The 22,432-nt window shown below is 44.3% G+C and overlaps 13 protein-coding genes across 13 annotated transcripts; 8 read left to right on the top strand and 5 right to left on the bottom strand.

Moving 5' to 3' along the window:
* Positions 1-18: 18 nt before the first annotated feature.
* Positions 19-1,083, bottom strand: CYBJADRAFT_192434 (uncharacterized protein; the record flags this gene model as incomplete). Its single annotated transcript, XM_020217444.1, has 1 exon — positions 19-1,083. One exon carries the CDS (start codon positions 1,081-1,083, stop codon positions 19-21), a length of 1,065 nt encoding a protein of 354 aa, XP_020067860.1.
* A 182-nt stretch (positions 1,084-1,265) lies between these two features.
* POL4 (DNA-directed DNA polymerase IV) lies at positions 1,266-3,067 on the top strand. The gene has a single exon (XM_020215971.1). It carries the CDS (start codon positions 1,292-1,294, stop codon positions 2,735-2,737), a length of 1,446 nt encoding a protein of 481 aa, XP_020067859.1. The 5' UTR covers positions 1,266-1,291; the 3' UTR covers positions 2,738-3,067.
* A 60-nt stretch (positions 3,068-3,127) lies between these two features.
* Positions 3,128-4,313, top strand: CYBJADRAFT_169884 (uncharacterized protein). Its single transcript, XM_020215970.1, has 2 exons — positions 3,128-3,981; positions 4,036-4,313. Exon 1 carries the CDS (start codon positions 3,190-3,192, stop codon positions 3,898-3,900), a length of 711 nt encoding a protein of 236 aa, XP_020067858.1. The 5' UTR covers positions 3,128-3,189; the 3' UTR covers positions 3,901-3,981; positions 4,036-4,313.
* Positions 4,314-4,722: 409 nt separating this feature from the next.
* On the top strand, positions 4,723-5,755 carry NCW2 (Ncw2p). Its single transcript, XM_020215969.1, has one exon. The coding sequence runs from the start codon at positions 4,883-4,885 to the stop codon at positions 5,645-5,647; it is 765 nt and encodes a 254-aa protein (XP_020067857.1). The 5' UTR covers positions 4,723-4,882; the 3' UTR covers positions 5,648-5,755.
* A 190-nt stretch (positions 5,756-5,945) lies between these two features.
* PFF1 (Pff1p) lies at positions 5,946-8,885 on the top strand (the record flags this gene model as incomplete). The annotated part of the gene is made up of 1 exon (XM_020213076.1): positions 5,946-8,885. The coding sequence occupies one exon, from the start codon at positions 5,946-5,948 to the stop codon at positions 8,883-8,885; it is 2,940 nt and encodes a 979-aa protein (XP_020067856.1).
* A 17-nt stretch (positions 8,886-8,902) lies between these two features.
* CTO1 (Cto1p) lies at positions 8,903-10,147 on the bottom strand (the record flags this gene model as incomplete). Its single annotated transcript, XM_020216992.1, has 1 exon — positions 8,903-10,147. Exon 1 carries the CDS (start codon positions 9,746-9,748, stop codon positions 8,903-8,905), a length of 846 nt encoding a protein of 281 aa, XP_020067855.1. The 5' UTR covers positions 9,749-10,147.
* On the bottom strand, positions 9,851-10,456 carry CYBJADRAFT_55922 (uncharacterized protein). The gene is made up of 2 exons (XM_020217783.1): positions 10,291-10,456; positions 9,851-10,228 (listed from the first exon to the last, which is right to left on the bottom strand). The coding sequence occupies exons 1-2, from the start codon at positions 10,295-10,297 to the stop codon at positions 9,954-9,956; spliced, it is 282 nt and encodes a 93-aa protein (XP_020067854.1). The 5' UTR covers positions 10,298-10,456; the 3' UTR covers positions 9,851-9,953.
* A 160-nt stretch (positions 10,457-10,616) lies between these two features.
* CWH43 (Cwh43p) lies at positions 10,617-13,409 on the top strand (the record flags this gene model as incomplete). Its single annotated transcript, XM_020213073.1, has 1 exon — positions 10,617-13,409. The coding sequence occupies one exon, from the start codon at positions 10,617-10,619 to the stop codon at positions 13,407-13,409; it is 2,793 nt and encodes a 930-aa protein (XP_020067853.1).
* A 97-nt stretch (positions 13,410-13,506) lies between these two features.
* On the top strand, positions 13,507-15,511 carry STE7 (mitogen-activated protein kinase kinase STE7). The gene has a single exon (XM_020217443.1). The coding sequence runs from the start codon at positions 13,810-13,812 to the stop codon at positions 15,172-15,174; it is 1,365 nt and encodes a 454-aa protein (XP_020067852.1). The 5' UTR covers positions 13,507-13,809; the 3' UTR covers positions 15,175-15,511.
* CYBJADRAFT_55919 (uncharacterized protein) lies at positions 15,219-15,571 on the bottom strand. Its single transcript, XM_020217782.1, has one exon. It carries the CDS (start codon positions 15,561-15,563, stop codon positions 15,264-15,266), a length of 300 nt encoding a protein of 99 aa, XP_020067851.1. The 5' UTR covers positions 15,564-15,571; the 3' UTR covers positions 15,219-15,263.
* Positions 15,572-16,100: 529 nt separating this feature from the next.
* On the top strand, positions 16,101-17,711 carry DHH1 (DExD/H-box ATP-dependent RNA helicase DHH1; the record flags this gene model as incomplete). Its single annotated transcript, XM_020213885.1, has 1 exon — positions 16,101-17,711. One exon carries the CDS (start codon positions 16,101-16,103, stop codon positions 17,709-17,711), a length of 1,611 nt encoding a protein of 536 aa, XP_020067850.1.
* Positions 17,712-18,805: 1,094 nt separating this feature from the next.
* CYBJADRAFT_55878 (phosphoribosylamine--glycine ligase) lies at positions 18,806-21,290 on the top strand. The gene has a single exon (XM_020217781.1). The coding sequence runs from the start codon at positions 18,886-18,888 to the stop codon at positions 21,247-21,249; it is 2,364 nt and encodes a 787-aa protein (XP_020067849.1). The 5' UTR covers positions 18,806-18,885; the 3' UTR covers positions 21,250-21,290.
* Positions 21,291-21,332: 42 nt separating this feature from the next.
* CYBJADRAFT_164876 (mitochondrial carrier) lies at positions 21,333-22,392 on the bottom strand (the record flags this gene model as incomplete). Its single annotated transcript, XM_020213884.1, has 2 exons — positions 21,333-22,343; positions 22,378-22,392. The coding sequence occupies 2 exons, from the start codon at positions 22,390-22,392 to the stop codon at positions 21,333-21,335; spliced, it is 1,026 nt and encodes a 341-aa protein (XP_020067848.1).
* Positions 22,393-22,432: the final 40 nt, after the last annotated feature.

The following is a 22,432-nucleotide window of genomic DNA, read 5'->3' as shown; positions in this document are numbered from 1 at the left end:
ATGTAGTTGATTCATTGGTTATAATGAAGTTTCTAGATCGTTGAGGTACTTTACAAGTGCAACGTTATTCGTGTCAGCTGCGTGTTTTGTAAAGAGTTGAACTTTGGACTTCAACTGTTTGAGGTAATCACCACTGAGCGTTGTGTCGATCAAGTTGAGAAACCGTAGAGAGCGGAGACAATGTACTATTGTGGTGGAGATCTGCTGGTATGTCTTGTACACCAACCCATTAGAAATGTACTGAATGTTACTCAGATACTCCATAGGATCTTCAATGTGTAAGCTGTACAACTCCAATTTTGGCTCATTATTGACCTTATCCACTTGGGCCAATAGCTTTCCAAATTCATCGAGTTCTGATTTGGCTTCACCACTGAACTTATCCAAGAGCCTTGGTTTAAATTTGTCAAATTGACATAGTATGCTGGTTAAATTCTCCAATGTGATTTTCTTCAGAATAGTTTCATAGATGGCATTTTCCAGTCTTGCCTTGTTGAACCATGACGTTGTAACAACGAAAGTATCAATCTTGACGAGTTCATCCAACTTCATTGTCCTGATCTTTGCCTCTAAGCACATCTCTAACTCTGCCAGTTTGTTGTCCACCAAACCAGCGCGATCCTGGAACCATTTGTCCTCAATTGGTAGTTTGTTCAGTACCTCACAAATCTCACTAGCTGAATTCAACGAGTTCAGATTCAACAATTCACTCATCACTAGAAACAAATCCGCATTCTTAACAACCCTCGCGGATCTGTCGTCAGCCTTAATAGGTGTAGAGGAGTAGAACCTGGAAACGTTGGATTCAATACTCATGTTATGGCTTAGTCTCGCAGTGTTCAGGAAGCACAAGTCATAGAGCCTCTGGTCACATGTCTTTGACATCGAGTTCATCTCGATGATTTCATCCGCGGTGCTCAAGAGGTCCCTGTATTGGGAAGCAACAAGTGTACGCAGTTCAGTGTGTTTATTCTGTGCTGTCACAGACAACGAGCTCGAAAGCTCTGTGATGTCCTGTAGAGAATACTTTTCGAATAGCTCATTGGCATTGGACTGAAGAGCATCAGCGATCTCGATCGTCATTCTGTTCCAGCGTGTTCTTTTTGTCGTTTACACGGTATGCTCACAATCTTTAGTAGGAACCGTTGGAAATTCAGCCCAGGAAAAACCGTCCGCCGTGGGCCCCTGCGGAGAGCAACAACAAAAGCCCGCCTACAAAAACACACACTTTTAGAAGGACAGGAGGGAGCCCACCTCTATGGAGACAGGGATACTACACAGCGTTGACCCAATGACATCGCTATTTCTTGGGCTGAAGTTCCTATTTATTCCAAATTCCAAAGCTGGTGTGTCAAAGATACGGCAGAAGTTGGCGGTGGATCATGGTGCACAGATATGTAGCGCATTTGGTGAAACATCAACAACTCATGTGCTTGTTGATACAAAAGTTGTGCTCACGGCCAATACAGAAGCGCTTATAAGGACGTTGAAGAAATTAGGGCTACGTGATATTGCGAAAACCAATGTGCCAGTGGTAGGCCAAGAGTGGTTGGTCCAGTGCGTGTCGAAATCTGAGCTGCTACCGACGGCTAACTATACAATTGACCTAGCGCGGCCATCGGCTAAGAAGAGGAAGGTGTCATCGCTCAGGAAGGCGGAGTCTCGACCGATAGTGGACACCACACTGGAGCCCGGTGAGAAGGTCTTGGATAGTCCGAATCAGACAAGCGTTGATGTACTCAACGAGATGGCTGAACAGCACAGGATTAACGGTGAGGCGTATAAAGTGAAAGCCTACAGGAATGCCATTGATACGCTACAGAGAGTATCAACGCCTGTGACGTCTTACAGCCAGGCCATCCAGCTGGAAGGAGTGGGCCCTGCGATTGCGAAAAAGATTGAAGAGATATCAAGGACTCATCACCTTAGGCAGTTGGATGTGTCAAAGGGCTCCAGGCATACTCAACTGATGAAGTTGTTCAAGGGTATTTATGGTGTTGGCACTGTGATTGCGAAGAAGTGGATTGACGAAGGCATGACGAGTTTGGACGACATCAAGAACAGAACAGATCTCACAGATGCGCAGAGACTAGGGCTTCAGTACTATGATGAGTGGAATGAGAGGATTCCACGGAGTGAATGTACTATTCATGCCGAGTATGTCCAATACATGTTGAATAGAGTGGATCCGCTCATAGAGGCAACTATTGGGGGAAGCTACCGACGTGGTGCAAAGACATGTGGTGATATAGACTTCATTGTTACCAAACCAGATGCGACTATGGAGGCTCTACAGGCGGATATGGATAATCTAATAGACACGATCAAACAGGCAGGGTATCTCCAGTGCATCTTACATCACCACGTAAAGAACAAGCTTTTAACTGGATGCTCGCTACCACCTTTATGGAATAAGAAAGTTGACGGTCAAGGAGAAGAATGGGGGAAGTGTCGTCGAGTGGATTTTTTACTGGTTCCCTGGAAGGAATTGGGTGCTGCGATGATCTATTTCACCGGTGATGATGAGTTCAATAAGAAGTTAAGGTATAGAGCACAGAAACATGGTATGGTGTTAAACGGCACTGGGCTCTACAAGATTGTCAGAGATGGGTCGAAGGAGAGACATGAGCTTGTTGAATCATTCGACGAGAAAAAGATCATGAGTTTGCTCAATGTCAAATGGCATGAACCAGAGCAGAGAAACACAGGTGTCTTTGATATTGCCTGGAATGGATGATTTCTAAAGGAAGCTGATAATATGTATGCATATCTGTGGGGTCCACCTGTGGAAAGTGCAGGATAGCACTATGACGTCGATGAGAGGAGAAAGAAACTACGACATTATCACGAGTTATCTGTATAAGTAAAGTTCTGTACAGGTCAATAGGGGGCGAGCATTGTCTTTTCTTCTTAGAATTCGAAGTTGGACCAATCAAAGGGGGGAATTTCCATTAAGGAGAAGAAGAATGGCCCAGACAGCTCAAGTTTATAATACGGCCTTTATCACATGAAATGCAGCAAGTCACTCAAAACTATAGCGAAAAAAAAGCAAGAGTCGCTAGTGAAGCAAATTGTGACCTGTAGGCTGTGTAGTTTAACCTAGCGAGGTTGGAAAGTATATAAAGTAATATTGTTTTCCAATATTCACTGTCAACCTTTTCATTCCTCAGTAATCATTCACGTCATACGATGCTTTACAAAACCATAGCCTTCTCATATAGCCTTTTGTTTGCACTTGCTCAAGCTCAAGAGATTGATACAACTGAGGCAGCCAAACCTTTTGTCATTGGAACAACTCTTGATGCAGTCCAGGCAGATGATATCTTTGGGTTTTCTATTCCATCGTTCACTATTCCATCATATACCATTCCAACTTTAGATGTCACATCAATCAATAGTGTAGCTTCAAGTTATATCATGTCATGGGAAAGTGCCAAGAGTGAGTTTGAGCAATCTGTTAAGACCGTTATCGAGAGCGCAATTAGTTCCGTTGAGAGTTACACCGACAATGATTCTCTCCAGGATTCGATAAAAAGCGTAACACATCAGGTTATTGAATCTATTGAAAGTGTAAAGAGTGAGTACGAACAGTCAATTGCAAGTGTCACAAAGGCAGCTATTGAATCTTTGAACTCTGAACAAACTTCCATCGATTCGCAGGCATCGTCTGCCTTGTCACACATCAGTGTAAGTGCGTCTGCTTCCGCCTCAACCATCAGTACTGGTACGTCTTCCACCCTCTTGTCATCAACTTTGTCTTCAAAGTCATCAATGAGCTCCTCTGTTGCGTCGGAAAGCTCAACCTCATCAACTGCAAATGGTGCGGATAGTGTTTCACAACAAAATACAATTCTTCCAGTTGTTCTATGTCTGGTTTCCTCATTGCTGGCGTTTCTTTGATAACATGGTTAGCTGCTTAGAATACACATGAGTTGACGTATACTCCATTACTTTGGATCATTTTTGTAGTTGGTTAAACGCTTTAAGTTCAAAAGGAATATTCATTTCAGGGGAAGAGTAAGGATATACTATTGCCATTGAGGTTAATTTACCAAAAAAGGAAAACAATCAACAGCTGTGTAACAAAGCCTACGAAAGGGCTTATGACAATAGGTGTATTTTTGGAATTATCAAGATCCTTAGTCTGGGAGGACGGTTAATTCTACAAGAAAGCATCATATACGAGACAAGGGCTTTGTGAGGATCCAAGAGCTGGCTGGTATTTAATTAGCTGCAGGTACCTCTAAGCCCTGATGGTGAGATCAAGAGTGACGGTGTCGATCAAGCCCTGCAGTGGCGTAAGCTGGAACGGGATGGAGTGCTAATTCTGGAGGTACCCAGTTTCTCCTGGCGTGATCGACATTCTCCAGAAATTGGGTACCCTATAGACTCGTTGAATGAGCTTGTGCTGTATCTTCATCGTAATCATACACAGCACAACCTCTTCCAATTAGTATAGTTGTAGGCAATTTGCCGTGAGCAATACTCAGGAATTGATGAACACATACGAGACTGTTAAAATTTAGTTTCTACATCGATCAGGTTTGACACTGCAGAAATAAACCAAGAAAACTATTCAACACGCTAAAATTCTTATCCAGCTTCTGTTTACAAATTTCCCAAATAGGAAACATCTTCGAGGTTTGGGTAAGAAAAAACCAGGCTATTTTTAGCTGTTTTCGGCATAGCCTATGTGTCAAGAGATGATCTATGATTGAAACAGGCTGTGATGGATCGTATACAGATTTAGAGAGAGCAGAAATATTTAAGAGCTCTCAATTCCTCTTTGATTCTTCAGAAAAAAAAAAGTCTTGTCTTTTAATCGTAATCAACTCGATTGTTTCATATACATAATAAACATCAAACACAAAGAAAATTAACAATGCTTTACAAACAACTTGCTCTCACATCGTTGTTCTCTCTGGCTCTGGCACAGAATGGTGGATTGGACGAAGGTGCTGCTCAAACAACCACCGCTGCTGCTCAAACAACTCGTGAGACTGAAGCCACTACCGGTGGTACTGATATTGTTGCAACTACCAAGGCTACTGTTGGTACAGCAGCCACAACAGAAGCTACCGGAGTTGCTGCTTCACAGCAAGTAGGTCCAGTCTCTGCTGCTGTTCAATCGACACCAACACTGTCTACACCAGAAGCACTCTCTGTGACTCAACAGGAGGTATCTGCTCCAGCATCGGCTGTTGTTGCATCCCAAGAGACAATTTCTCAAGTCGCTCAGAACACAGAGAACACTGCTAGTACCACCGTCTGGTGGACACCAACACAGACTGTTTGGTGGACTCCATCCCAGACAGTGTGGTGGACTCCTTCAACAGCTTCCAGTGTGAGTGGAGGCACTACCACGCTTGCTGGCGTGAGCACTTATGTCTCTGGGTCTTCAACTTACACCACATCCTTGTCTAGAGATGTCAGTGAAACGGTGCTCACCACTTCCGAGAGCCTTATAACATCAGTGCTTACACAGACGTCAGGATCATCAACAGAGCTGTCCACAACAACATACACAAGCTCCTCGGTATACACAGTGCTCAGCAATAGCACCAACGGAGCTGCTGGCGTATCGGCATCGAAGAACAGCTTCATCTTGCCTGCAGTAGTGTGTGCAGGTGCTTTGTTGATGGCTTAAAGGAGCCGGATAAGAGAGCTAGAAGCATAGCAATAAAGGACTGTCACTTATTTGGTATATATATGTATATTAGAGATATAAACTTGGTAGTTTATCTTTAATTGTCACAATAATTTGTAGTTATTATAAAATGGCTTGCTAAGTTATGGGTCTCCTGTCAGAAAGCTGGCTGCCCTGTTTGGTAATTCGCACTATAAAAAGAAGCGCAATCTCACGTACTGAAAAAACAAACTTACCTAGCTACAATTACCACCGCAACACCGCCAGAAAGACCGTTTATACCCTCAGTTAAGCTGCGATGTCTGGAGAAGAGCCTGCCCAGGGCTCATCCAGTAGCATATATAAAGGCACTACTCATTTGGACGAACCTGTGGAGCCACAACACTATCAACAGGATGAGGAGCATGATAGCGAGGCCCTGCGCCAGCCACATCAATCTTCAGGCCCAACTTCCATATTTGTAAAGTCCTTCAGGGCTTTATTTGGCTTCAGGAAGACCTCGTTGACGATTTTTGTTGGACTGACGCTGTTCCTGGTATTCATTAGCTTGCCATTGGCGAGAGATTATGCTCTTGTTGTTCCCTCACCTGAACCAAGTGAATTGACCAGTGCATGGTTTGACTTGCAGAAGATATCACACAAACCACATCCTTACGTATCCCATGCGAACGACGAAGTTCACGACTACCTCATGGAGAGAGTCACTCAGCTGGCTAAGAGTTCTGTCCTTAACATCACCATCGACGATGACAAGGCTTCCAATCTGACGTACTTTGACATCCACTACCTCTGGAAAGATGGAGATGCCGACTTCAATCCCTTGCACTATTTTGAAAGCTCAAACATTCTTGTGAAGATTGAAGGAAAGGATAGTAAGCTGGACGGCATCCTTCTCAGTGCCCATTACGACTCTGTGGGAACCTCGTACGGCACTACTGATGACGGTGCAGGTGTCGCTTCACTCCTGGGAGTGTTGGAACATTATGCCCTCACGGGCAAACAGCCTCTGCGTACCATAGTGTTCAACTTCAACAATAACGAGGAATTTGGACTGTACGGTGCTATGTCCTTTTTCAAACACAAATGGTCAAAGCTTGTCAAGTACTTCATTAATCTTGAGGGAACAGGCACAGGAGAACGTGCAGCTCTATTCAGAACAACTGATTATGGTGTCGCTCAGCTCTATTCCAGTGTGAGATCTCCATTTGGCTCCTCTATATTCCAACAAGCCTTTGCCACTGGTGTGATTAGAAGCGAGACTGACTACAGAATTTACCATGAGAATGGTCTCCGTGGTTTTGATATTGCGTTTTACAAGCCGAGAGACTTGTACCACACAGTGGCAGATTCAATTAAGCACACTTCAAAGGGCGCACTATGGCACATGCTTGGTAATACTTTGGATTTGACTAAATCATTGGCAAATGCCAAGGATATAAGTGATGATGAGTCTGGTGCCGTGTTCTTTGACGTACTTGGGTTGCAGTTCTTTGTCACCTCATTGAATGCCTTGATTACTGCTAATATTGTCCTCCTGACTATCGTACCAATTGCCTTGATCTTCTTTGGGATAATCATCCATAAGAGACAGATATGGACAACTGGTTACAGCTGGTTTAGATTACCAATCTCCTTTGCACTGGGGTTGTTTTTTGCAAATGCAGTTAACAAATCGATCTACTACTTGAACGGTTATATCGTTTCAAGGAATTTTATTTCACCATTGATTGCAGTTTCTGCAACGTTCCTTCTTGTGAACTACGGCTTTTTAACTATATCCCAATCTTTGGCACCAGTTCATGATTTCAAACTGATCATCACTTTGGAAGTGTTTGTCGTTCTTTGGGTCTTGCTTCTGTATTTCACCATCCGGGAGAAGACACAGGTTGGAATAACAGGTGCCTATCTTGTGACTATCATTTATGCCCTATATTCCATTTCAACAATCTTGGGGCTGTTTGGAATTGCAGTTGCCTCTCAAAGAAAGAAACCTCTGAACGACAACCAGTACCTACAGCCTGGAAATGTCTCCACAAGAACCACTGATGAGTTTGATGAAAATACACCTTTGATTGATAGAGATGACGTTGATGAGGAAGAGGAGGCACATCCAGAGCACAACTCATTCACTTATGACTGGAGTCTACAGTATTTGGTTCTTGTTCCTATTCCCTTGTTGCTGTCATACATTTCAGTGGATGCATCACTCGTCGGTCTTTGTCAGACTATACAGGAGAGTCTTCATTCTGGCATTGTCTTTTACGAGGTCCTGCTTGCCTCTGGTATTGCATTAACAGTTCCATTGTTGAGTTTTGCATATAAATTGAACTTTTTGTTTGCCATTGTTCTCATATTGTCCATCATCATTGGAGGTTCTGAATCGATTCTGCAGGATCCGTTCACCTCTGGAGCTCCAATGAAGGTACGTTTTGCACAAACAATTGATCTTGACGGAACTGCTTCTCCTCAAGTTGAGATCTTGGGCCGTACCGGTTTCTTGTATGACATTATCAGTGATCTTCCAAGTGTGAAGGAACATCACGAGAATGTTACTTGTACGCCTTCTGATGACGGTAATGAAATTTGCTCTTATCAGTCTGCTGAGAGACCTTATCTCTTTAACGGTACACTCAAGGACAACTCGATTGAGTCCTATTTGACTGTTGATATTCTAAAGACAAAAGACAGCGAAGCATCACCTTATTCTCCAATGAAGGCTGAGATTCGCATTAACGTCAAGGAGAACAGAAACTGTCTCGTCACTTTCAACACTAGTGCTTATTCCCCTCACCATGGTAAGTCACCAGTTCGTGTTGTCACGATATACGACTCGGTGAATAATGTGTCACTTTCTTCAAATCTTGATAGTGCCAGCTCTTTATCCAATGGTTTTACAGTCGACTCCAGTGGAAATAAAATCTTCAAATGGCTTTCTGGTATTGATCAAATTGCCTTACACAAGACAAATTGGAACTCAGGTTACCATCTGGGTCTTCAGTGGGTTCCTAAATGGCTTGAGGATGGCGAGGATCAACCACCAAGTGATTCTCCCTTGAACAAATTAGGAGTACACGTCACATGCCATTGGGGAGAGTGGGACGACGTATCAATAGTTGATGGTGTATCAAGGCGGATAATACCTGCGTATGATGAACTTTTACAATATTCACCAGAGGCAACGTCGATTTCTAATCTATACGAAGGGTTGGTAAAGATTGACAAGTACATTGAACTCTGAATTAGGTCATTAGTATTTTATTTTAACAGTGATGACAAGTCATTCCAGGATTGTACATGTTTACACCTATTTGTGCCCTCGATGCCCTCATCGTATGGGATTCCATACTGCTGAAGTTTCCGGAGAGCACTTCCATCACCAAATGCGACGCCACAGTCTGCGTTAATTATCGTTAGGAAATCGGAGGAACTATCGCCAATGTAATACACTCCATCCTGGATGCCCTGTTTAAGAAGATCTTGCTTGATGAGCTTGAACTGTTGTAGTTTGTCGGACCCTGTGCGTATATCTCTTGTTGAAATCACTCTGCCGGAGAGCCGGCCATCCTTCAACACTTCGAATTCGTTTGTTATGAAGTGCAAGTTCTTGGGGTCTATTCCGTTCAATTCCAGCGTTCTTTTCATAATCAGCGAGGACCAGTTCACACTGAGTATATAAATTGGTATTTTCAGCTCAGTCAGTTTCTTTAGAAACTCAATGGAACCCGGGAACGTCTCCACGTGCTGAGCCTGTTCCTCCAACCGTTCCTTATGGACGTCTTTGAAAAGCTGTAGCTTCACAGCTTCCGCCAGCGAGCTCAGCTCCACACATCTCAGCTGATGTTCGTACTGGAACTCTTCCTCCAACGAAGTTGGCTTCGTGGAGTGCTTCATGAAGTTTTGGTACTGTTGAAGGTAAACATCGACAAAATGGGACCAAGGGTACGGGAATGGACGGTCTTGTGAGTACGCTGCTTGTCCAACCAAGTGCATCGTATCCTTGGATATCGTTTCGTCCCAGTCGGTCACCAGTGCTCTGATTGCAATCATTCGACTCCTCACCAACGGTCTTGAGGCAAACGAGCCAACGACACTTTGGTTCATGGGCGTGTAAAATTTGTCCCTCAAGAGGTCATCACAGCAAACAACCTTTACGCGGAGAAGATGGGCTCAAACCGAAAGTGCTTTTTTTTCACTGTTTGTATGTATAAATAGGAAACAAGATATGAATAAATAGTTTATAAATACGAATAAATAGAATGACAATACCAGCAACGATGGCCCTGTGTGCACATTTGCTTCACCTTGCTCATTTGGTTGGATCGTTCTTCTGGTAACCGTAGAACCCTTCAATACGTCCCTGGGCATCCATCATTTGCATGTACTTCTCAGCCAGATCTCTACAGTCCTCGAAGTGGTTCACGCCCTTGTTCTTATAGCACTTCTCCAGCGCGTGACGGGTGACTTTGAGCGCGTTGATGCGGATCCACTGTTCTCTAAGCATGGACTCTTGAGCTTTACGGAGGTCCTCGTAGTTGTCATAGTTGATATCATCGAATGACACGAGCTCGTTCTCCTTATGTGCTACAGAGGCTGTTAGTACTCCGGCTTCAGCAGTGGGTGAAAGCATGCGAATCAACACTTACCAGACATCTTCGGTTGGTGTTTTCTGAGGCTTCCCGTGTTTCTTTGTGTTGATCTTCTTCTTTCAGCGGCTATTTCATAACAAATTTCCAAACAAATTTCCCCCTGAAAGCACAAAAAAAACCGAATCCGCGAAATCGTTTTACAAAACCTCGTTAGCCTCGGCCGATCACCAAATACACAAGGCAGTGGGAACAAGGAACGTCGGACATTTTTTTGGTCTGTTGTTTTGATTTGTTTACAACGTGAGCTTGTTTGGAAGCCTACGAGCGAGTTTAACCTCTTTGTGTTTCAATCGATTGCTGGGAAGAAACTGGCCAGTTTGACAATGTCTGAGGGGCGTTCGTTGTTGACGTTGAACGCTCGCTATATTTCCATAGCTCATACTGTATGCGCTGCTTCTGCGTTCATAGCTGCTCTTATTGTCGGGTGCCTTCTTCATTACAACAAGATTGTTGAGAATGCTCATTATGGTTATCCAGATGAATGGTTCCCGAGTGTGAGTGCGACAATTGGTGACAGATACCCTGAAAGAGCGGTCTTCCAGATCCTCATTGCGTTGACGTCGGGCCCGAGGTTTCTGCTCTTGATCACCTCATTCTTCCGCTATAGCGGTACCAAGACAACCAGTCAAAACGTGTTTGGCTTGCTTGTGGGTGTCCTGAGAACTGTCACCTGCGGAGGATGGGTGTATATCACAAGCACTGACGATCACGATGCACATGACGTGTTCATGATTGCGTACATCGTTTTGACCATTCCATGGGATACCTACGTGATCACGGCAACTCCAAAGAGAACGAGATTGAGAAGTTACAGGCTGTGGACCTGTTTGGCGTTCTTTGGAACTTTAGTACCACTGATATACTGGTTCATCCAACACAAGATCCACAGAGTTGCTGGTGCTTACTCTGTTTATGCCTACTTTGAATGGTCATTGATCATTTTGGACATTGCATTCGACGCATGGACTGTCGTGGACTTTGCAGATTTGACATTGGTATTGCAAGGCACTGAGTTGGGGTTTCAGCTGAAGCAGGAGACTACAGAGTCTTCATCTGTTGAAACATCGGCGTATTCTGTTAATGACGTTGGCTTATTCGAAATCGTTATAAACACAATCAACGCGTTTATGTTTTGGTCTGTGATTACCGGTTTGCCACTGGTTGTTTGGTACTTTTCCCTTTGGGAATTGGCATTCTCAGGCTTTGAAGTCTCTATTGTTGCCAATATCTTCACCTTCCTCTTGTTGATTCCATTTGTCAAGAAATTCTTTACCTATTACCCACAGGTGTCCCGTTTCATTGGTGTCTTGGCAGGTGTTGGGTCGTATAAGATCCATCAAGAAGACTACAGATTATTGGCCAATGGTATTGCGTGTGTGTTTATGTGGATTTCTTTGGCGAATGAAGTTCATTGTTACTCATTCGATAACAAACGTGGAAAGGTTTACGCAACAACCTTTACGCTCGGTCTTATCCTCACTTCAATTGCAAAATTTGCCAATTATACCAATAACCCAATTTGGCCAATCATGAACGAATTCAACGGTGGTTGGAACATGACTGGTTTGATCATTGGCTTGGTGTCGGCTTTGTTTACTCCAAGATCAAAATCAACTGGTACCACTGTATCAGCCGTCGAGAACACACCATCGTTTCTCATCACCTCAGTCGGACTTGGTGCATTGCTCTTCAGCTTGCATGCCATGATTACTGATTCTTCCACAATGATAACGTGGCTATGGGAAGGTTATCCACATGTCGGACCAACTGCTGTACCACACGGTGCAATCTCAATTACAGTTGCTTTGCTCGGTGCATATTTGGGTTTGGCATATCCTGCCATAACCTCACCAATTTTTGTTGTCTTGGGCTGTATATCCGCAGCTGTGTTGTACAGCTTGAGAGGATGGCTTGGATACGCTGGTGTATTGGGTTACACCATATTCCTCACCAGTGCAGTGCCAGCTTACTTCAACCAAGCATCAAAGTTCCATCCTGGAAAGATCTTTACGTTGACTGGCTTAATCAACATCCTTTACCTTTTGGCACACGTTTGGGTCGTTGCTTATGCATTTGTTCCTGCAGGTTGGTTGCTCAGAGAAAGAACAGATATCGTCTTAGGATCATCTACTGTTTTGGTCGCTGCTGGCCTTTTGTCCTTCAACAAGCTTAGTGCTCCACAGATTGACGTTTCAAGTGCGTTGTGCAGCGTCAAGAAGATCATATACCCGCTCATTGTAATAAGTGGACTCATCGCTTATATCCGTTTACCAACTTCAGACCCAGTGCCATACCATCCAGGGACAAATATGTTCACGGCAGGTATCTGGACAATCCATTTTGGCCTCGACAACGAGATGTGGGCTTCTGAGGGACGTATGCGTGATTTGATTCGTGATCTAGAGCTGGACATTGTTGGACTCTTAGAGTCTGACACGCAGAGAGTCGTCATGGGTAACAGAGACTTGACCCAAAAGTTGGCACATGATTTGAACATGTACGCTGATTTTGGACCGGGCCCTAACAAGCACACCTGGGGTGCTGCTCTCTTATCCAAGTTCCCAATCATCAACTCCACACACCACTTACTTCCTTCCCCCGTGGGTGAATTGGCACCTGCCATTCATGCCACTTTAGACATCTATGGTGAACTCGTGGATGTTGTTGTCTTCCACTCGGGTCAAGAGGAGGACGTTGAAGACAGACTGCTCCAATCCTTGGGTGTTCGTGACATCATGGGGTCGAGCAACAGACCAATGGTTCTTCTAAGTTACCTGGTCACCACGCCGCTGGAGGGCAACTACCACAACTATGTCTCCGACAAGAGCGGAATGCACGACGTTGACCCTACTGACTGGGACAGATGGTGCCAGTACATCTTGTACAAGAACCTGGAGAGAACCGCGTATGCAAGGGTCAGTAGAAGCACAATCACTGACACCGAAGTACAGGCTGCTAAATTCGTCGTAAATTCACCCGAGGCTCAGAGTTACTCACAACAGAGAATCAGCGAGGACGATGTTCCAGAGGAGATGAGATTCCCGCTGATGTTCTACGGCGAGGGTGTAAGGGGACACGCTTACCACGTCTTTGATGAGCCTCGCTACTACGAGTAGACCGTGTGTGTGTGTGTGTGTGTGTGTGTGTGTAACGTGCGTTCTCAATTGAATACCTTTTACAACCGTTGTGCCGGATACGCCATCCGCCTTCCTTCCCCCTGTTTGTAGTGCTCGTTGTTGAGATCTATAAATAACCGAAAGCAGCGCTTTTTAGGCGGCTTTGTTGGGCGGCATCCACTCTCTCGGTTCGAGACCCTCAAACCTGCACAGCTTTCGGCTTTTTAAAGATTCGCTATCTGGGACGGGTTTTCCCAAATCTGCAAATCTTGCGTACGGGTGGTGGCCAGCACACAGAGAGAGGCCCCAAAAGTTGAAACTGTGCGCTGGACAGTCCCTTTCAGAGCACTGGCAACTAGAGGGTACCTCTGTGTATAAATATAGTGGTGTTTTCTTGAAGATGTCGACTCCACTGCGAAGAAAGAGCGGTGTGGACGTGAGCGTCAATTTGAACAAGCCGTTGCCTCCAATCACAGTCACGGTGGGGGAGAGAGATATGCTGCAATCGACGTCACGACAGGGCCATATGGGCTCAAGCGTGTGTGATGTTGATAATGGCTCGGGCCAGGGTGAGCTGCTGTTCCAGCCGAAGACCATGAAAAGAAGGAATCTGAAGAAGCTGACGCTTGGAGATGAATCGCCGTCGTCCAACTCTGTCTCGTCTCTATCATCGCCGGTGAATATGTCCCTGAGGACACCTGTGACGATACTATCTACAAAGAGCACAGAGGATTTGGAGTTGGCAGAGAGCTTTAAGAAGCTCTCGACCACGCTGAATCGGGATTTCGAAATAAGGCAACAGGATCTACTCACTTTGAAGTCGCTTGGAGAAGGCCAAAGCGGCGTTGTCTCTAAGGTTCTTCACGTGCCCTCTAATAAGATCATGGCCAAGAAACAGATCCTGTTTGAGAAGAATATCAAAGTGCAGAACCAAATCGTGCGTGAGCTGAAGATTCTTCAAGAGGTTGATAGCCCTTACATTGTTGAATTCTATGGCGCAACGTTCATAGACACAACGTCATCAACTTCGGAAGAGTCGACGATAACACCTACGGAGCCATCGTCTAACGATCAACAAGCAGCCAAGCAGGCAGTAGTTTCTAATAGCTCTGATGAAACACCAAGCCTGTCCGCAAACGGTGTGATAATATGCCTGGAATACATGGATTGTGGGTCTCTGGATCATATATTAAAGCAATTAGGGTATCTGAAGGAGGTTTACCTGTCCAAAATCACACATAATGTATTGCAAGGCTTGGATTACCTCTATTCTACTCACAAGATCATCCATAGGGATATAAAGCCATCCAACGTGCTGTTGAGCTCCAAAGGTGAGGTGAAGATCTGTGATTTTGGAGTTAGCAGAGAGTTGAGTAACAACTCCATAGCTGACACCTTTGTTGGAACGTCGACATATATGTCTCCTGAGAGGATACAAGGTGACGTATACAACATAAGAGGCGACGTGTGGTCCCTAGGGCTAATGCTCATCGAATTGTCCACTGGTGAATTCCCATTTGGTAAAAAAGACACTCCAAATGGAATACTCGATCTGTTACAGAGAATTGTCAACGAGGATCCACCATCGTTACCTAGAAGTAGGTACAGTAAGGAGCTATGTGATTTCGTTGAACTGTGCCTGAAGAAACAGAATGAACGTCCAACACCATTGGAGCTGCTCAATTTGCCACATGGTCTACTGAAGAAGTATGAACGGGAGAAAAGTGGTCCTTTGTTAAGACACCTAGCAAAGAAACTAAGATAGCACACCATATTCTTGAACACTCCCTTAATAATAGCATTGTCATTTTATAGCACTTACCGTTATGTACAGAACAAACACCGTAGACCTGTTCATTCAAGCACTTCACTCTTCGTTCCCCAGAGTATTCCCTCAGTCCCTCTCACCACACCAAACCCCAGTAACCCAACGCCGAATCCCTTAACAGCATTTCTCCACCATATCGGGTTCTTCTTTAGATTCTCCTCAACGCTAATTTTATCATTCTCAAACACCCTTCCGCTGGCAAACCAATAACCAGCTGCAAGCGCAAAGCAGGTGGACATTATTTGACAAGGAACACAGTCCTTTGTTTCCTCTGGCGTGAGGTCCCTAGAAGGGGGAGGATTGAACACGTTCACAATGTTAGACATTGTGTATACTGTTCCTGAATTAGACTGCTTGTACTCAAGGCTACTTCGTTTAAATTAAGAAGAGGGAAAGAGAGAAAGAGCAGCAGAGCGAGCGAGCGATGAGATGATTAGGAATTTTTCACCAATGCACACATCATTTTCCTTCCACTTCCGAAAGGGGAACTCAACAAAGAATACGGCATTCGAAGCACTGCATTTACCAAATCGGGTAATCAAGCCAACCAGTTCACCGGGCAATTTTTCTTCGTCCCCCCAAAGAACGGGCAAAAAACGGCTCCAAGGGTGAACATTTTCAACTAATAAACAAACAGCTCTTACAAGGGAAACTACACCATTACAGAACTTTTTTTTTCATCTTATTGAGCTCATATCGTCTTGTCTCATCTTAGTTTCTTGTTACAATTAATCACTGTATAATTCGAGCTTGTTGATTTACACAGAATTAGAGAACGTTACACAAATTTGACACGATACATTGGAAAGAAGGACAAGTTCTACACACCCACACACACACACAAATATATATAATTCAACAATATGTCTGACGACTGGAAGAAGAACTTACACATCCCTGAGAGGGACACAAGACCTCAGACTGAGGATGTTACCAAGACCAAGGGTAACTCGTTTGAAGACTTCTACCTCAGTAGGAAACTACTCATGGGGATCTTTGAAGCTGGTTTCGAGAAACCAAGTCCCATCCAGGAGGAGTCCATACCAGTGGCATTGGCCGGTCGTGATATCCTTGCAAGAGCTAAGAACGGTACCGGTAAGACTGCTTCGTTTATTATTCCAACGTTGGAGAAAGTCAAGCCAAAAGTGGAAAAGATCCAGGCGTTGCTGTTACTCCCTACGAGAGAATTGGCGTTGCAAACGTCGCAGGTTGTTAGAACATTGGGTAAACATTTGGATATCCAATGTATGGTGACAACAGGTGGTACCTCTCTCAGAGACGATATTGTTAGATTGCAAGAGCCTGTCCACATCCTTGTTGGTACACCAGGTCGTGTCTTGGACTTGGCCAGCAGACAGATTGCTGACCTCTCAAGCTGTTCCATCTTTGTCATGGATGAGGCGGACAAGATGCTTTCTCAGGAGTTCCAGAGAGTAATCAACCAAATTCTTGCATTCTTGCCAGAGAAGCACCAGTCTATGCTGTTCTCTGCTACTTTCCCACTCACAATCCAGAGCTTTATTGCTCAAAATTTGAAAAATCCATACGAAATTAACTTGATGGATGAATTGACCTTAAGGGGTATCACCAATTACTATGCGTATTTGGAGGAGAACCAGAAGTTGCACTGTTTGAACACTTTGTTTAGCAGATTGCAAATCAACCAAGCTATCATTTTCTGTAACTCTGCAAAGAGAGTTGAACTGTTGGCTAAAAAGGTTACAGAATTGGGATTCTCTTGTTACTATTCGCATGCGAGAATGCCACAGGACGCTAGAAACAAAGTGTTCCACGATTTCAGACAGGGCAAAGTTAGAATCCTCGTTTGTTCCGATTTGTTAACAAGAGGTATTGATATTCAGGCTGTCAATGTTGTTATCAACTTTGATTTCCCAAAGACTGCAGAGACTTATTTACACAGAATTGGTAGATCCGGTAGATATGGACATTTGGGTCTAGCCATCGATTTCATCACTTGGAATGACCGTGAGAACTTGTTCAGAGTGGAGAAAGAGCTTGGAATTGAAATTCCAAAGATTCCAAACCAAATTGACGAATCCTTATACGTTGCACAGAATGCAAAAGCTGTGCCAAAGCCATTCCCAATTCAAGAAATGCCAAAGGCAAACACTGAGGGATTCGGTTATAAAGGTCAACCTGGAGAGGTTGCTCAGACGCAAGCAGGTCAACAAGTTAACCATACTCAACCACAACTTTCGAGTGCTTCACCTTCCAATGGCTCTGCTACTCCATCTCAAGTACCAGCTCAGCCAGTACCACAACAGTTTGTACAACAGCAACAACAGCAACAGGGCTACCCACCTCAAGGATACCCTCAGCAATATCCAGCTCCGGGCTTCATTCCGCAAGGATATCCACCACAGGGCTACCCTCAAGGCTACCCACAACAGATGTATAACCCTCAGGTCTTCCCTCAAGGTTACCCACAACAAAAGCAACCTGCTTCGCAATGAAGATCTGTATTTTTGGGTTACAATATCGATACAACACATTCATTGAAACATACTGAGAAGAACATTAAACTAGGTATTTTGAAACCTTTTGTTAAGGAATAAATACATACAGAAAGAGAAAAGAAAGAGGAGTTGATGATGATTGTTTTTTGGGGGAATGTGAATATGAATTTTGGAGTTTTGCTTTTTTTGGCAGTTTCTCATCTTTGTTGTTTTCCATTGTTAATTGGTTTTGCAAGGAAGTTGTCATATTGAGGAACAATGTGCCTTTCACCATGATTTCACGCTCGATGCACGACGCTTTTGCTTTGTTGGTTTCCACTTTCGTTCGTTTTGATTTTGAAGTTGCCAAGTTTTGAATTTTGTTATTTGTTGTTTATCTGTCTTTTGTTTTGTTTCGTTTTGGTTTCCTATTGATTTTCCATTGATCTTTTTTTTTATATACTTGACCTATCTTGCAAAGATGTTGGTTCTTGTCCTTGTTCATTGAGCTGCAGTATACCCTCTACCGAGTCTTCAAGACAGTTCTCAGCTCAGTATCCAACTGAGTAATGAGACTATTGAGCATTCAACAGAGGGGGCAGCCGGACGAGCCATAATCAATGCTTTGGACCATAGGACTGGGTTTTCAATCGGGTTTCTCCTAGAACTGGAGGTTTTTTTTTCTGTTCAACCAAGTTACTACATGGAGATGTTCGAACACATGGTAATCATGCCAATGTGCAAAGCACCATCATCTGTTCGCCTATATCCATATATCTTGTCCCAATTTCTTGTGTTGTTCTTCCCTTTTTTTTTTATCCCAGAAGCTCACGGTCGTGATGTACAACCTCAGTACACATATCCATTCTTTTTATACAGCATACACTCTGTAGTTTGATGGAAGTGGCCTAACATCATAAGCTGTAGGCTGACTTGTACGGTGAAGATGGCCGCGACCGAGTCAGAAAACCAGCCTGTGTGGTCCCGAGTGAAAATTGTCTGCCAAATTGGCCGAGAGGCGGCAGCAAGGGAAACACCCGGACATTGCGTAAAAATTTCACAGTGGGTCGGTTTCCACGATGAGATGATGTCCCTCACAGTTGAAGATCTATCTTCTGGAAGAGAGAGAGAGAGGTCTTCACACTTTCAAGGTCTCTTAATTTGATCCCAGTCCTGTTATTAAAACTATATAATGTCGCTTAACCTTCTCGTTGTTGGTAACGGTGGTCGTGAGCACGCACTTGTTTGGAAGCTCGCTCAGTCCCCATCGGTGGAACACATCTATGTGGCTCCAGGTAACGGCGGTACAGACTCCCTTCCAAACGTCACCAACGTTGCTATTGGCTCATCTGCTGCTGATTTTGAGAAGCTTGCTGCCTTTGCACAGGAGAAGAAGATTGATTTGGTTGTTCCAGGCCCGGAGCAGCCGTTGGTTGATGGTATCTCCACAGTTTTCAAGAAGATTGGTATTCCAGTGTTTGGTCCTTCTGCTAAGGCTGCCATGATGGAAGGCTCGAAGGCCCTGTCCAAGGACTTTATGGCTAAGCACAACATTCCAACTGCTGCTTTCAAGAACTTTACCGATTTTGAAGCGGCAAAGGCCTATGTGCAAAGCGTGTCCCACAACGTTGTGATCAAGGCATCTGGTATCGCTGCTGGTAAAGGTGTTCTCATTCCAACAACAAAGGAAGAAGCCATCGATGCGTTGAAACAAGTGATGATTGTCAAGGAATTCGGCTCCGCTGGTGATGAAGTGGTTGTTGAAGAGTTCTTGGAAGGTGATGAGATCTCGATCCTCACGTTGTCCGATGGTTACTCCTACTACAACCTGCCAGCTGCTCAGGATCACAAGAGAATTGGTAATGGTGATACAGGTCTTAACACCGGTGGTATGGGTACATATGCCCCAGCTCCTGTTGCTACGCCATCTCTTTTGCAACAGATTGACGATTCTATCATTAAGCCATCTATTGATGGTATGAGACGCGATGGTTTCCCATTTGTCGGAGTCTTGTTCACGGGAATCATCATAACAGCTACAGGCCCAAAGGTCTTGGAGTACAATGTCAGATTTGGAGACCCAGAAACACAATCTGTTCTCCCACTTTTGACCGATGATACGGACTTGGCCCAAGTGTTCCTCGCAGCTGCTGAAGGTAGATTAGATTCCGTTGAAATCAAGACTAAACCAAACACTTTCGCTACAACAGTTGTGATTGCTGCTGGTGGTTATCCTGAAGAGTACAAGAAGGGTGATGAAATCACCATCGATTCCGATATCCAAGCTCTTGTATTCCACGCGGGTACCAAGAAGGAAAACGGTGTTGTGTACACCAATGGTGGCCGTGTCATTGCTGCTACTGCCACAGCTGGTTCTCTTGAAGATGCAGTCAAGAAGGCTTATGAAGGTGTTGAAAAGATCCACTTCAACAACAAGTACAACAGAACTGATATTGCTCACAGGGCCTTCAGAGATGCTGCTAAGACTGAGGGTTTGACATATGCCACTGCTGGTGTCTCTGTTGACAATGGTAACTTGCTTGTTGAAAATATCAAGGCTATGGTTAAGTCTACAAAGAGACCAGGTGCTGATTCTGATATTGGTGGTTTCGGTGGTATTTTCGACTTGAGTGCTGCTGGATACAAGACTGACGAGACTTTACTCGTTGCTGCTACTGATGGTGTCGGTACTAAGTTGAGAATTGCACAAATTTTGAACATCCATGACACCGTTGGTATCGATCTTGTTGCCATGAACGTCAATGATTTGGTTGTCCAAGGTGCAGAGCCATTGTTGTTTGTTGATTACTTTGCCATTGGAAAGTTGGATATCAACATCGCTGCAAACTTCGTGAAGGGTGTTGCTGATGGTTGTAAGCTTGCTGGCTGTGCCCTTGTCGGAGGTGAAACCTCTGAGATGCCAGGTATGTATGAGCCAGGTCACTATGACACTAACGGTACTGCTGTTGGTGCAGTTAACAGAAACAAGGTCCTTCCTCTTGTTGACCAAATGGCTGTTGGTGATGTTCTTCTCGGTTTGAAGTCCGATGGTGTTCATTCCAACGGTTTCTCCCTTGTCCGCAAGATCATTGAGACTTATGGATTCTCATACACAGATGTTGCACCATGGAAGCCAGAATCTACAATTGGAAAGGAGTTGCTGGTACCAACCAGAATCTACGTCAAGCAATTGCTCAGACCAATTCAAAAGGACTTGATCTTGGGTCTTGCACACATCACTGGTGGTGGTCTTTTGGAGAACATTCCAAGAGCTCTTCCAAAGAACTTGTCTGCTAAGGTTGACCTGAAAAGCTTTGAAGTTCCAGAAATTTTCAAATGGTTTGGTGAAACTGCAAATGTTCCAGTACATGACATGCTGAAGACTTTCAACTTGGGTATCGGTATGGTTGTTATCTTGAAGAAAGAGAATGTTGCAGAAGTTACTAAACTTCTTGAAGAAGCTGGTGAAACCGTGTATGAAATTGGTGAACTTGTTGCAAGAGGTGATGACATTGGCACAATCATTGAGAACTCTGAAAGCCTTTATGCAAACTAAACAACTAGTTTTATAATAAGTAACGATATCGTTTTGTTTTAGACAACCCGTTTAGAATATATATACATGTACAAACTGTTAACCTAATCAGCCTGGAATGGTTTTTCCTTGAGTGCTCTTGTTATCTGGTTCTCAACGTGCTGGTAAACTGTGAATGCAACACCTCCAGATGTACCAACCTTCAAGAGTCGAGGGAACCAACCAGCCCAGAATGCCTTCACACCTTCTTCAACAAAGATTCTGTAGGCACAGTTTAAAGAATTCTTGTATAGGTAAAACGTCTCTCTACTCTGCATTCTTGTTTTGATGACATCGATAGGTTGAGTCACTGCGACCACAACAACAGAACTTGTAACACCAATGGTGAATGTAAGGTATGTGTTCATCTCACCACTGTGGCCGAAAAGAGACCTTAACCAAGTATACGTACCAAATCTCACTGCACTGTTGGTGCACTGTCTCAAGAGGGTTGGTACGGTACCTTGTACGAATCCTCGAAACCCTCTGGTCTGATAAATCTCCTGAGTTGCCTGTAAGAAGTTTGCAGGAGGGTTTTTATCCCATTTACGTTTGGCAACCACCATTGGGTGGTTCGATAAGTCTGATGCCAAAGACTTGTGGAACGTTTTCTTTGACTTTGTCGCAGTTTCAGTGGAGCCCTGAAGGTTGGAATCAAGTGCACTCTTTTCACCTCTATCACGTGCGCTTGTTATCAGAGCGCTTTCAATCATGGTGGTTTTGATGTTTTCGAATGGAATAATCCATAGCGATTCGACAAAGCCTGTCATCGCACCAGCAATGACCAATCTTGGAGCGCTTGTCTTGCCCGTATCCGACGCCATGAACTTAGAGGCCCAGTTGAACACCATAAACCTGGAGCCTGACTTCAACGCGTTCCCCACGTTCAATGCGCCACATCCTGCAAAGTAGTGTTTAAACTGATGATGTAGCTCGAGTGAAGGGAATACTCCCTTGGAGTTTGGGATCCTACGGGTCAGCTGCGACACTGTTTTCGCAAATTCAAAGGGGTACGTGAGTGTGGTTTGTACCAGCGAGGCACTCACACCCGCGATGACAGCCGTCACCAAGTTTGGCTAATGATGGATGTCAGTTAAGGGCCGGTCGTACACAGTACGAAAACATTGTGGTTACTCACTTCAACTTGTAAATCACGGTTCAAACG

This window comes from Cyberlindnera jadinii (genome assembly GCF_001661405.1).
Source record: "Cyberlindnera jadinii NRRL Y-1542 unplaced genomic scaffold CYBJAscaffold_25, whole genome shotgun sequence".
NCBI classification, from domain to species: domain Eukaryota; kingdom Fungi; phylum Ascomycota; class Saccharomycetes; order Phaffomycetales; family Wickerhamomycetaceae; genus Williopsis; species Williopsis jadinii.
This window is presented reverse-complemented; position numbering and strand designations above follow the sequence as displayed.

Coding starts and splice junctions, on each gene's coding strand:
- CYBJADRAFT_55878 (XM_020217781.1), top strand. CDS start 18,886: ATGTCGCTTAACCTTCTCGTTGTTGGTAACGGTGGTCGTGAGCACGCA.
- CYBJADRAFT_169884 (XM_020215970.1), top strand. CDS start 3,190: ATGCTTTACAAAACCATAGCCTTCTCATATAGCCTTTTGTTTGCACTT.
- STE7 (XM_020217443.1), top strand. CDS start 13,810: ATGTCGACTCCACTGCGAAGAAAGAGCGGTGTGGACGTGAGCGTCAAT.
- NCW2 (XM_020215969.1), top strand. CDS start 4,883: ATGCTTTACAAACAACTTGCTCTCACATCGTTGTTCTCTCTGGCTCTG.
- CYBJADRAFT_55919 (XM_020217782.1), bottom strand. CDS start 15,563: ATGTCTAACATTGTGAACGTGTTCAATCCTCCCCCTTCTAGGGACCTC.
- POL4 (XM_020215971.1), top strand. CDS start 1,292: ATGACATCGCTATTTCTTGGGCTGAAGTTCCTATTTATTCCAAATTCC.